The sequence below is a fragment of the Octopus sinensis genome, linkage group LG11, assembly GCF_006345805.1.
Source record: "Octopus sinensis linkage group LG11, ASM634580v1, whole genome shotgun sequence".
NCBI classification, from domain to species: Eukaryota; Metazoa; Mollusca; class Cephalopoda; order Octopoda; family Octopodidae; genus Octopus; species Octopus sinensis.
In genome coordinates this window covers 17,200,048-17,212,573 of record NC_043007.1, presented here as the reverse complement: position 1 = coordinate 17,212,573, position 12,526 = coordinate 17,200,048, and the positions used below count along the sequence as shown (strand labels likewise).

The following is a 12,526-nucleotide window of genomic DNA, read 5'->3' as shown; positions in this document are numbered from 1 at the left end:
TAATTGTGGATTTGTATAAAGGACACACACACAGACATTTTGCCATTTATATAGAGAGAGATGAATTATAACAACAAAATCTTATATGGACCCCATTTGAGAACCAGTGGTGTAGAGGGATGAGGGTAGTCCAACAGTCTGATACATAGGTCCAATGAAGTGGGGAGGGTGTCAGAGTGGTGAGGACGAACCGGTCAATAGAAGTGACGGGAAGAGGAGAGATGGAAGATGAAGCGTTATGAGAGAGAGAGGAAGACAAATTAAGGTGGAGGTAGGGGCATCAAAGCAAGGTGAAGGGGGCACAAGATAAGGATTTAGCAAAGTAGAAAATATCTCAGCCTCTAAACTTTACCCTTGTGTCAGAAGTCAGAATACAAACTGCCATGGCTGGTTGAGTTTCTACAGCCCCACAAATCACTGGTCAGTAAGGGTCCTTTGTAATCTCCAACATGAGATGCAGAATCTTTAAATCAGCCTTCAGCCCTTCATCATTAGTCTTCTTTAGTATCCCTTTTCCATAGGGTTCACTAACTTGAAGTGCTCAGTACTTCCTTATGCAGCAGTCACCCTCCATATGCATAACATACCTAAACCAGTATAGCCCTCTTGTACCCTACGCCGGATTCCATTTATACCTAGGTTTTCTGTCAGTTCACTTATACTCTGGAGTTCATGCACACTAACATTACACATCCATCGGAACATGCGCTCATGATTACCAAAATTGTGGGTTTGATTCCTGGAGCAAATACTTCATTCCACATTGCTCTAGTGCTGTGTGGGGACCAGCATGCTAAAGAATAGACCCAATGTTTCCTCTGCATGTCATAAATGGCAACTAAACCTCCAAAAAACCCTCACCAGCAATGACAACCCAGTCAGAACCATGGGAGAATTGTCACTTGAAGGGTGCAAAAGTGTCATCCATTAGGAGTGGAGAATTACCAACAAATGGTAGATGCAGCAACATGCTGTTACAGCACAAGCCTCTATACTACTACTTCTCAAATCTTTTCTGTATTCTAGGGTTATGTCTCACTGCCATGCAGTAGCACAGTTCCAACACAAGTGTCATACATACTGCCCTCCACTTTGAGGATGAATGAAGAACAGACATAAAAAGCTCCTTGAACTTTCTTCACCCAGTTTGTAGCGCTAGTTACTATACTTTCCGAACAATCACTTCCACTGTTAATTATGTCACCTAGGTACTAGAAGCTATCGACCACTTCTGGTGATATATTCTGGCAAGCCAGCTGGAGATTTCAGAGAATCTATTTCCAGTGTGTTCTTAGACAGTGTTCTTCATACAAAGCTGTTAGTTTGCTTGTGGCTCCACTACAACTTGTCTGTGTGTGTCTATACTTTACACTAAGTGTAGCATATATATTTCTTTATTGCCCACAAGGGGCTAAACATAGAGAGGACAAACAAGGACAGACAAAGGGATTAAGTCGATTACATTGACCCCCAGTGCGGAACTGGTACTTTTATTTATCGACCCCGAAAGGATGAAAGGCAAAGTCGACCTTGGCAGAATTTGAACTCAGAACGTAGTGGCAGACGGAATACCGCTAAGCATTTCACCCAGCGTGCTAACAATTCTGCCAGCTCGCCGCCTTTAAATGGTAGACGAAATACCTATTTCTTTAACACCCACAAGGGGCTAAACACAGAGAGGACAAACAGGACAGACAAACGGATTAAGTCGATTATATCGACCCCAGTGCGTAACTGGTACTTATTTAATCAACCCCAAAAGGATGAAAGGCAAAGTCGACCTCAGCGGAATTTGAACTCGGAACGTAACAGCAGACGAAATACCGCTAAGTATTTTGCCCAGTGTGCTAACATCTCTGCCAGCACGCTGCCTGTCTTCTATCTTACTAAGTTTATCACATGGTATCTTGATTCTAGCTTTTGCTTCCATGCCTAGAATTTTTTCTCTAATGATTCCATTTATGTGGATCTTCAGCTCATGGGAGTTCCTAAGCTGCTCATCTTAAACTCCTCTGCCATGGCTTGTAAGGCAATAATGAACAGAAAATGGCTGAAAACTGAGCCTTGATGGACACCTACATTCATGTTAAGCTCACAGCTCAACTCATTGTTGATTCTTACTTTAATTACTGCGTCTTGTACAACCCTTATAAGCCATTCATCTACATCTAGTCTCCTTAGTAACCGCCAGATTACAGAGTATGGCACCCTGTCAAAGATCTTCTCCAAGTCAATGAATGCCAGAAATGGTAGTTTACACTAAGCTATGTATTTCTCCTGTAGTTGTCTCTCTCTCCTTTACTCTTTTACTTGTTTCAGTCATTTGACTGTGGCCATGCTGGAGCACCGCCTTTAGTCGAGCAAATCGACCCCAGGACTTATTCTTTGTAAGCCTAGTACTTATTCTATCGGTCTCTTTTGCCGAACCGCTAAGTTACAGGGACATAAACACACCAGCATCGGTTGTCAAGTGATGTTGGGTGGACAAACACAGACATACAAACATATACACACACATACATATATATATATATATACATATATACGACGGGCTTCTTTCAGTTTCCGTCAACCAAATCCACTCACAAGGCTTTGGTCAGCCCGAGGCTATAGTAGAAGACACTTGCCCAAGGTGTCACGCAGTGGGACTGAACCCGGAACCATGTGGTTGGTAGAAGATTACTTAAGTGGGAACTCTTCTGAATAGAAAAACCAAACTACATTGCAATAAGGCTAACACAGTCCTTAAGCAATTGTGCTACGACTCTCTCCATGATCATTGTAGCCTGGTCCAGCAATCCAATAACCTCTGTAATTTCCTCTTAATGTGTGTATAAGATCAATGACAAATCAGAAATTCTTCTTGTATGGTATTTAATATATCTTTATGGCTACCAAGTCCTTCTCGAGCCTGAGTGATGGCCATGGTAAGTAAGTATGATGTAGGCATGTATATACATACATAAATGCCTGCATGCATACATATACGCATCATTTAATGTCCATGCTTGCATGGAGCATGTGATATTTGAGACAAGTTTTCTATGGCTGGATGATGCCCTTCCTGTCACCAACCCTTATCTATTTCTAAGCAACGTAACATTTTCTCCATGGCCAGGAATATTTTCATGGCAGACTGGAAATGAACAACCCCAGTTGTATGATGATGATGATGCTCATCCACAACCACCATATGATGTCTAGACAATGGTATGCACAAATACATGACAAGCTTCTTTCAGTTTCCATCTACCAAATTCACTCACAACTTTTCGGTCAGCCCATAGCTACAGTAGAAGACAGCTGCCCAAGGTGCTATGCAGTGGGACTGAACCTGAGATCACGTAGTTGATAAGCACGTTTCTTAACCACACAGCTACAGCTCAACAAATCTCATCTGACCCATGTAACTATGGAAAAAATGGACATTAAACTGACAATGATGTAAGCAAGTGGCTGTGTGATAAGTAGCTTGCTTACCAACCACATGGTTCCGGATTCAATCCCACTGCGTGGCACCTCGGGTAAGTGTATTCTGCTATAGCCTCAAGCCGACCAAAGCCTTGTGAGTGGATTTGGTAGACGGAAACTGAAAGAAGCCCGTAGTATATATGTGTATATATATATATGTATGTGTGTGTATATGTTTGTGCGTCTGTGTTTGTACACCCAACATCGTTTGACAACTGATGCTGGTGTGTTTACATCCCCGTAACTTAGTGGATTTGGTAGACGGAAACTGAAAGAAGCCCGTCATCTATACATATAAATGTGTATGTGTCTGTCCCCTCACCATCGCTTGACAACCGATGCTGGTGTGTTTACGTCCCCGTAACTTAGCGGTTCAGCAAAACAGACCGATAGAAAAAGTACTAGGCTTACAAAGAATAAGTCGTGGAGTCGATTTGCTCGACTAAAGGCGGTGCTCCAGCATGGCTGCAGTCAAATGACTGAAACAAGTAAAAGAGTAATAGGCTTACATATGTCATACCTTGATACTTTGCAGACAGTATCAAGGTACCGACAGACCTCTGATATTACACAAAGGATTAAGTACCCATAGAATGCAAAGTGGTAGCTCCGGCCATCTGAAGCTTCTGGGTTTGTTGTGAATATAAACAGGTTGGTTACTTGTTTCTCTGAGAGTGATCATATGATGTAGACACTTCAGTTGGGAACCCAAATAGCATTGAAAAATCAATCAAAGCTGCTTATCATTTTTTTCAGTCTATGGAAAAATGTTAAAATCTGCTACGTTTGTATATCTACTATGTAGGTTTACATAAATATACACATATGTGTACATGTGTGTATATATATATATATATATATACATAAAAAGCACCATCCGAACATGGCCGATGCCGGCGCCGCCTTGGCTGGCTTCCGTGCTGGTGGCACGTTAAAAGCACCAACCGATCGTGGCCGATGCCAGATGCCCCCTGGCATCTGTGCTGGTGGCACGTAAAAAGCACCCACTACATTCGCAGAGTGGTTGACGTTAGGAAGGGCATCCAGCTGTAGAAACACTGCCAGATCAGACTGGAGCCTGGTGCAGCCCCTGGCTTCCCAGACCCCGGTCGAACCGTCCAACCCATGCTAGCATGGAAAGCGGACGTTAAACGATGATGATGATGATATATATATATATAACGGGAAGGTTTACAAAAATAAACAAAAGACGAAGGCAAGTTTACGAAAATAAACAAAAGACGAAGGCAGGTGGAGTACAAACAAACAATGTGTTAGTATGGCGCTCAGGAGTAGAAATAAAACAAGTCTTTTACGTTTCGAGCCTACGCTTTTCAACAGAAAGATACACAGAAAAGAAACACAGAAAGAAACAAGGAGAGAAAAAAATTGCGTGTAGGGGCTAACGATCCAGTAGTCAACAAATGAGATCCAGAGATTCTCAGTATAGAAAATCTGTGCTCAAATGATTCAAACTTAAGACTCGGATGTCTTTACGAGGGACCAATTCAACGGGTTGAAGAATGGCTATATATCAGACTGGAGCCTGGGGCAGCCCCTGGGCTCCCCAGACCCCGGTCGAACTGTCCAACCCGTGCTAGCGCGGAAAACGGACGTTAAACGATGATGATGAATACAAAATGGGACAAGAACGCAAAACATCTGGACAGCTAGGTGATACAAAAAGGGACATCAAAACATCCAGACAGACAATACAAAAAAACAAGGACGGGTCATTCGAAGCCCTCTATCCTCAGTCAAGCACCAGATTATCCTCACAATTTCGGCTGATTAATCTTGAGACTGCTCCAATGTGGTCAGCCCCAAGGAAAAACTAAGCTAAGATATATATATATATATATAAAATATATATTTTATTTCTTTCAGTCATTTGACTGTAGCCATGCTGGAGCGAAAGAAATCAACCCCAGGGCTTATTCTTTGTAAGCCTGGTACTTATTCTATTGGTCTCTTTTTGCTGAACCCCTTAGTTACAGGGATGTAAATACACCAACATCGGTTGTCAAGCAATGGTGGTAGGACAAACACAGACACACATAAATATATACATACATACATGCTATATATATATATATTTATATATGACAGGCTTCGTTCAGTTTCTGTCTACCAAATCCACTCACAAGGTATTGGTCGGCCTGAGGGTATAAAAGTCACTTGTCCAAAGTGCCGTGCAGTGGGATTGAACCCAGAACCCAGAACCATGTAAGCTTCTTACCACACAGACACACGCTGTATGCATACATACATAGTGTCACAAGCATAGTTGAATGCTCAGGTCTTGATACTGTCACATGGTATCTTGGGTCAATGTACGATGCAAATGTAACAGCTTCAAATTGTCCCAGCTGTTGCAAAGTCAGACAAATGGAAATGTGCAGAAGACTGTCCATTGGATTGCATTTGTAATTCAAATGGGTTTTTGATTTTTGGTTTTAATCACAATTTGCTTCTATGAATAAATGCTGTTTGAAGTGGATCCAGTGTAGCCATCATAAATTACTGTGTTTTTAAATGTATGAAAATTAATTGATGAATGCTTATTCTAAGTCTGGTATTCTGAGCATGTAAACTAGCTGTAAACGTATTAGAGGTCAACAACTAGACTGATACAATGAGGAGGATGGTGATTAAGATGAACAAAGATGATTGATAGAAATGGTGCTGAGGACTGGATAACTGCATAATCAGAATGAAAGAATCGAGTCTTTTGGTTTTGTTTTGTGCCAAATTTACCATGAAAAATACAACTTAAACATGAGTAAATGTAGTGTGCATATATACATACATACACATGCACACACATATTGTATATGAATATATATATAGCGTGATCACTACCTGCATTGCCTTACTAGCACTTGTGCTGGTGGCACATGAAAAAACATAACATTCGAGCGAGGTCATTGCCAGTGCCGCTGGACTGGCTCCTGTGCAGGTGGCACATAAAAAGCACCATTTGAGCGTGGCCGTTGCCAGTATTGCCTGACTGGCCCTCGTGCCGGTTGCACGTAAAAGCACCCACTACACTCTCGGAGTGGTTGGCATTAGGAATGGCATTCCAGCTGTAGAAACTCTGCCAGATCAGATTGGAGTCTGGTGCAGCCATCTGGTTTGCCAGACCTCAATCAAATCGTCCAACCCATGCTAGCATGGAAAGCAGACGTTAAACGATGATGATATATATATATATATATATATATATGCACATGTATGTTTATATGTCTATCTATCTTTATGCATATGTCCATACATGTACATATATATATATGCATGTGTGTATATATATAATATATAAGGCATGTGGTCAAGTAGTTGGGGTGTTGCACTCACAACTGAAAGATTGTGGTTTCAATTCCTGGACTTGGTAGTGCATTATGTTCTTGAGCAAAACACTTCATCTGACATCAGTAAGCAACAACTTCGATATCTGACTTGTGGCACCAGTACGGGCAATGTTGATTTCATGGAAGCTTTGGTCAGCCTACATTTTAGGAGAAAATGCTTACCCAAGGTGTCATGCAGTGGGATTGAACCTGAAACCATTTAGTTGGAAAGAAAATGTGTTGTGTATGTGAGTGTTTACATATATATTTATATATATGTATGTGTATATGTGTGATCATCATCATTTAATGTTCACTTTCCATGCTGGCATGGTTGGATGGTTTGATTGAGGACTGGCAAACCAGAAGGCTGTACCAGGCTCCAATCTGGCAAGGTTTCTACAGCTAGATGCCCTTCCTAACGCCAACCACTCCAAGAGTGTAGTGGGTGCTTTTCATGTGTCACTGGCACACAAGGGTCAGTCAGGCAGTGCTGGCATTGACCACACTTGAATGGTGCTTTTTACATGCCACCATCATATGTATAACATTTACAAGGTGTCTCATAAGGACGACACACAATGTTTGTAATCTACAAAATCCTGGGTGCTCACACATCTTTAAAGTACTGCATCTCAAATGTTGGACTTTGGGAGTTAAAAATGGTGTGTTTTCTTTTCCAGCTCATTCATGTTTGAATTTATTAATCCTTAATGGGGCCACCATAGAAACCATTCTTAACCAGTATAAGGTCCATCATCAGAGCACAAAGGTGATTCCAACATTTCCAGAAGTGTAAGATACTAACCTGCAAACCAAATCCACTCACAAGGCTTTGGTTAGGCTAGAGCTATTGTAGACGATACTTGCCCAAGGTACCACATCATCATCATCATCGTTTAACGTCCGCTTTCCATGCTAGCATGGATTGGACGTTTTGACTGAAGTCTGGTGAACCAGATGGCTGCACCAGACTCCAATCTGATCTGGCAGAGTTTCTACAGCTGGAATGCCCTTCCTAATGCCAACCACTCCGAGAGTGTAGTGGGTGCATTTACATGCCACCAGCACGAGGGCCAGTCAGGTGGTACTGGCAATGACCACACTCAAATGGTGCTTTTTATGTGCCACCTGCACAGGAACCAGTTCAGCAGTACTGGCAATGACCTCGCCTGAATGTTTTTTCACGTGCCACCAGCACAAGTGACAGAGTGCAACAAAACCCAAAACCATGTGGTCAGAAAACAAACTTCTTACCACAAAGTACCTATCATGATCAGCATTAACATTTAACATATATGCTGACATGGGCTAGATGGCTCAAGTAGAACTGGAAAGGCCAGGGGCCATAACAAGCTCCATAGTCTGTTTTGGTTTGGTTTCTACAACTGGATGCCTTTCCTAATGCCAACCACTTTACAGAGTGTACTGGGTGCTTTTTACGTAGCACCAGCACCAGTAATTTTTGCATAGCACCAGCAACAGTGCCTTTTACATGGTAATAGCACCCACACCAATACATTTTATGTGGCACCTTGGTTTTAGGATCACAGTTCTGTTGTGGTGGATGAGTCTTCTTGAGAACAGCGGTGTGCCACATATCTTGGTCCTGTCATCTCTTTTGTAAGGTTGTGTTTTGAAATGAGCCTTCAGTACTTCATCCCATGTCTTCCTGGGTCACCCTCGACTTTATGTGACCAGCACTTCTTTATGCAACTGTCCTCATCCATCTACACCACCTGACCAAACCAATGCAGTCTCCTCTCTTGCACACTGCATATAATTCCTCTTATGCCCAACTTCTCTCTCAATACACCAGGGCTCTGTCACACACACACACAACACTGATATTGCAACATCCAGTTGAGCATACCAGCTTCATTCCTCTTCAGCCTCCGCATCTCCTCTGTATTCAGGATCCATATCTCACTACCATGCAGCATCACAGTTTGTACGCATACATTACACAATCTTCTCTTCATTTGGAGAGAGAGAGAGATCTGTGGTTGCCAACAGGGGTAAAAGTCCTCTGAGCTTTCTCCATCCTATTCTTATATAATAGGTGCAGGAGTGGCTGTGTGGTAAGTAGCTTGCTTACCAATCACATGGTTCCGGGTTCAGTCCCACTGCGTGGCACCTTGGGCAAGTGTCTTCTACTACAGCCTCGGGCCAACCAAAGCCTTGTGAGTGGATTTGGTAGACGGAAACTGAAAGAAGCCCGTCGTATATATGTATATATATATGTATGTGCGTGTATATGTTTGTATGTCTGTGTTTGTCCCCCCCCCATCATCGCTTGACAACCGATGCTGGTGTGTTCACGTCCCTGTAACATAGGGGTTCGGCAAAACAGACCAATATAATGAGTACTAGGCTTACAAAGAATAAGTCCTGGTGTCAATTTGCTCGACTAAAAGGCAGTGCTCCAGCATGGCTGCAGTCAAATGACTGAAACAAGTAAAAGAATATATATATATATATATAAGTGCAGGTGTGACTGTGTGATAAGAAGCTTGCTTCCCAACCACATGGTTTTGAGTTCAGTCTCACTGCATGGCACCTTGGAAAAGTGTCTTCTACTTTAGCCTCAGGCCGACCAAAGCCTTGTGAGTGTATTCTCTTCCTAATGCCAACCCCTACCTGTTTCCATGTATTGTGGTGTGTGTATGTGTATGCCAGCATGGAAAATGGACGTTAAATGATGCGACTCACCTATACAGCTAAGCGCTTTATAAGTGGGACACCAATGGTCATTCTCTGACTGGCCATAAAAATCAACTCTCGGAAATATATATATATATATACATATATTATATATATATCATCATTCATCATTTAGCGTCCGTTTTCCATGCTAGCATGGGTTATATATATATATATATATATATATAAATATATCATAGGCACAAACTTCATACTTACTTACCATGGCTATCACTCAGGCTCGAGAATGACTTGGTAGCCATAAAGATATATTAAATACCATACAAGATGAATTCCTGATTTGTCCTTATTGATCTGATACACGCATAAGGAGGAAATTACAGAGGTTATTGAATTGCTGGACCAGGCTACAATGATCATGGAGAGAGGGTCATAGGACAATTGCTTAAGGACTGTGTTAGCCTTATTGCAATGTAGTTTGGGTTTTCTATTCAGAAGACTTCCCACTTACGCAATCTTCCTATGCAAACTTTATAACTTTGCCTTGCACCAACCAATGCCTTGGGAGTGATTTTAGTTGATGGAAACTGTGCAGAAGCCTGTTGTGTGTGTGTGTGTGTGCATATATATGTACACACACATGTACAGACTACGCACACACACATGCATTTATACATATACATGCATGCATGTACGTACCAACATATATATACACATATACCTGCACACACATATATATACACAAATATACACACACAGATATTTACACAAACACATATATACACAAACACATATATACACAAACATACACACACACACACACACACACACATATATATATATATATATATTGACACACATGCATGCATTTATACATACACATATATATGCATATACATACCAACATAAATACATATACACATATGCCTACACACATATATATATATTCTTGGTTGCTGTTAATATGTTGTGTTGCAAGCTAGTTACATATACACAACTATGACAGTTAAATACACCTGCGTGGACCATAGATATTTATGCAATAGTGACTAATGTGTATATAACACTGAGCATGTGTATAAAGTGAGTGCGTGTGAAAGAGAGAGATAGAAATACAATTAACAAATCTTCAAAATGTTAAACTGGAATTTTTAAAAAAATAGCAACACAATCTACAAGTCACTTCGCAATAAGCGAATAATTGAGAATATTCAAAGCTGAGTACTTACTTCTAAGGACGGGTGGCGTATCTCTTTTAACATATTTACCCGCGATGCCATCGTTTAGACCCGAAATGTCCTTTTTCCTCGGAAGCATCGCTTCTGTGGTGGTCAGTTTATCAACTTTTTAGAGGTTTACACTGACCATGAAGGAAGACGTCGGGGCAAAACATAATGATGTATTATTGAAAGGGGTGTTTAAGGGTGGTTGCTAGATGGTGAGAAATGGGGTTGGTTTGTACCAGACCCGAAATCTCCATCAAATCTCACTTTTTTTAAAATCTTTTTCCTGGTTTTTTTTTTTTTTTCACAATATTATTGCATGAATAACAGGTACGGATCCGATGCCACTCTTTGAGTTATTTAAAGTTTCCGATCCTTCCATTTTGCCAGGCAACTGCGACTTGATCTCTCAGACACTATATATTTATATATATAATATATATATATATATATATATATATATATATATATATATATATATATATATATGTATGTATGTATATAATTATAAAATTCTAAAAGAAAACCGAAAATGTATATTTATGCAGAACAAATTTACAACAGACTTAAAAGTAGTTTTAGATAAGTTAGAATAAATATTTCGTTTCGTTATATAAGTATATATAATAAAAGTTATATATGATTACAGATGTTATGTATTATGTATATTATGTATTATATATATATATATTTATATGTGTGTGTGTTTGTATGTATATAAGTTTATAGGTGTGCGTACTTAATGGTATAAACCGTGTTTTAGAAGAGTAATTAGTGTCTAATTAGTGATAATTGTATAAACACGAGATACAAAAATCAGAGGAGATGCAAGTGTCAATAATAATATTATAACAAAAGACAGAAGCTTGATTCGCTCAACTGAAGAATGCGAAATATTGCAAGTTTTTCTTGAAGAACTTTTTTGCCCAATAAATAAATAAAATGAAATGAAATAAGTTCACTGACGTAATTGCTGTTGTTGCTGTTGTTGTTGGTGGTCGATTCAATTATCCTTGGACTTTCTGCTGTTTAATGAAACTTTGGTGGTGGAAAGTCAAACTTTTTTTTTTCCTTTCCCAAGTGTCAAGTGAAAGTTTTTAGAAAGTTTTTAATTGTTTAAAGTTCGGGATGGTTGGCTATTCACGAAGTCGAAGAAGAAGAAGAAGACACGGGTGGTTCTATTAATAAAAAAAAAAAACGAGGATAATGGTGAGAATTAAGGAAGAATTTTGTTGAATACGACGACGATATTGAAGCTGGTGATGACGACTCTGATGCGATTTGGAAGATGTGGGAAGAAAATAGATGACGGAACCGGGTTGTTGGGTCGGTCGGTCTCGGTCGGACGTTTTGAGAATAAATCCAAGAGAATTTACGTCGATCTGGGACGGGTTTTTTTTTTTTGTCCTTTCCTTTTTGTGTTATTTTGCTGTTGTTGTTGGTGTTTTTTTTTGTGTGTGCTGGGAGTCGGGTTGGAGGGGGGGAAGAAGAAGAAGAAACGATCCTCGTCGAGAAAACTTAATAGTTTCCGAGTAAATGTTAGAGCGAATTAAAATAACTGATTCATCCTGCTGATGGTCGACGGAAACGATGTATAAAAAAAAAAGTTCTTTTTAGTTCATTTTTTTTCCTCCCTCTCTGTCTCTCTCTCTCTCTCTCTTTGTTGCCTTTACTTATTTTGTTGTTTCTTCCCATCCAAAGCTATGTCGGTCTGTCACACACATATACTTATACATCCACAGATTAATACATACATACGTCAACAGATATATATACACACACATATATATACATACATGTATGTATACACATCATTATCAT

General features: G+C 40.2%; 1 protein-coding gene across 1 annotated transcript in view; it reads right to left on the bottom strand.

Moving 5' to 3' along the window:
- The window catches only part of LOC115217508 (scaffold protein salvador), a 57,449-nt gene extending 46,306 nt beyond the window's left edge, over window positions 1–11,143 (bottom strand). The window contains exon 1 of the mRNA XM_029787227.2: window positions 10,712–11,143. Within this exon, the coding sequence (XP_029643087.1) occupies window positions 10,712–10,799 (88 nt within the window). The 5' untranslated portion in view covers window positions 10,800–11,143. The remainder of the gene's footprint in view (window positions 1–10,711) is intronic.
- Window positions 11,144–12,526: the final 1,383 nt, after the last annotated feature.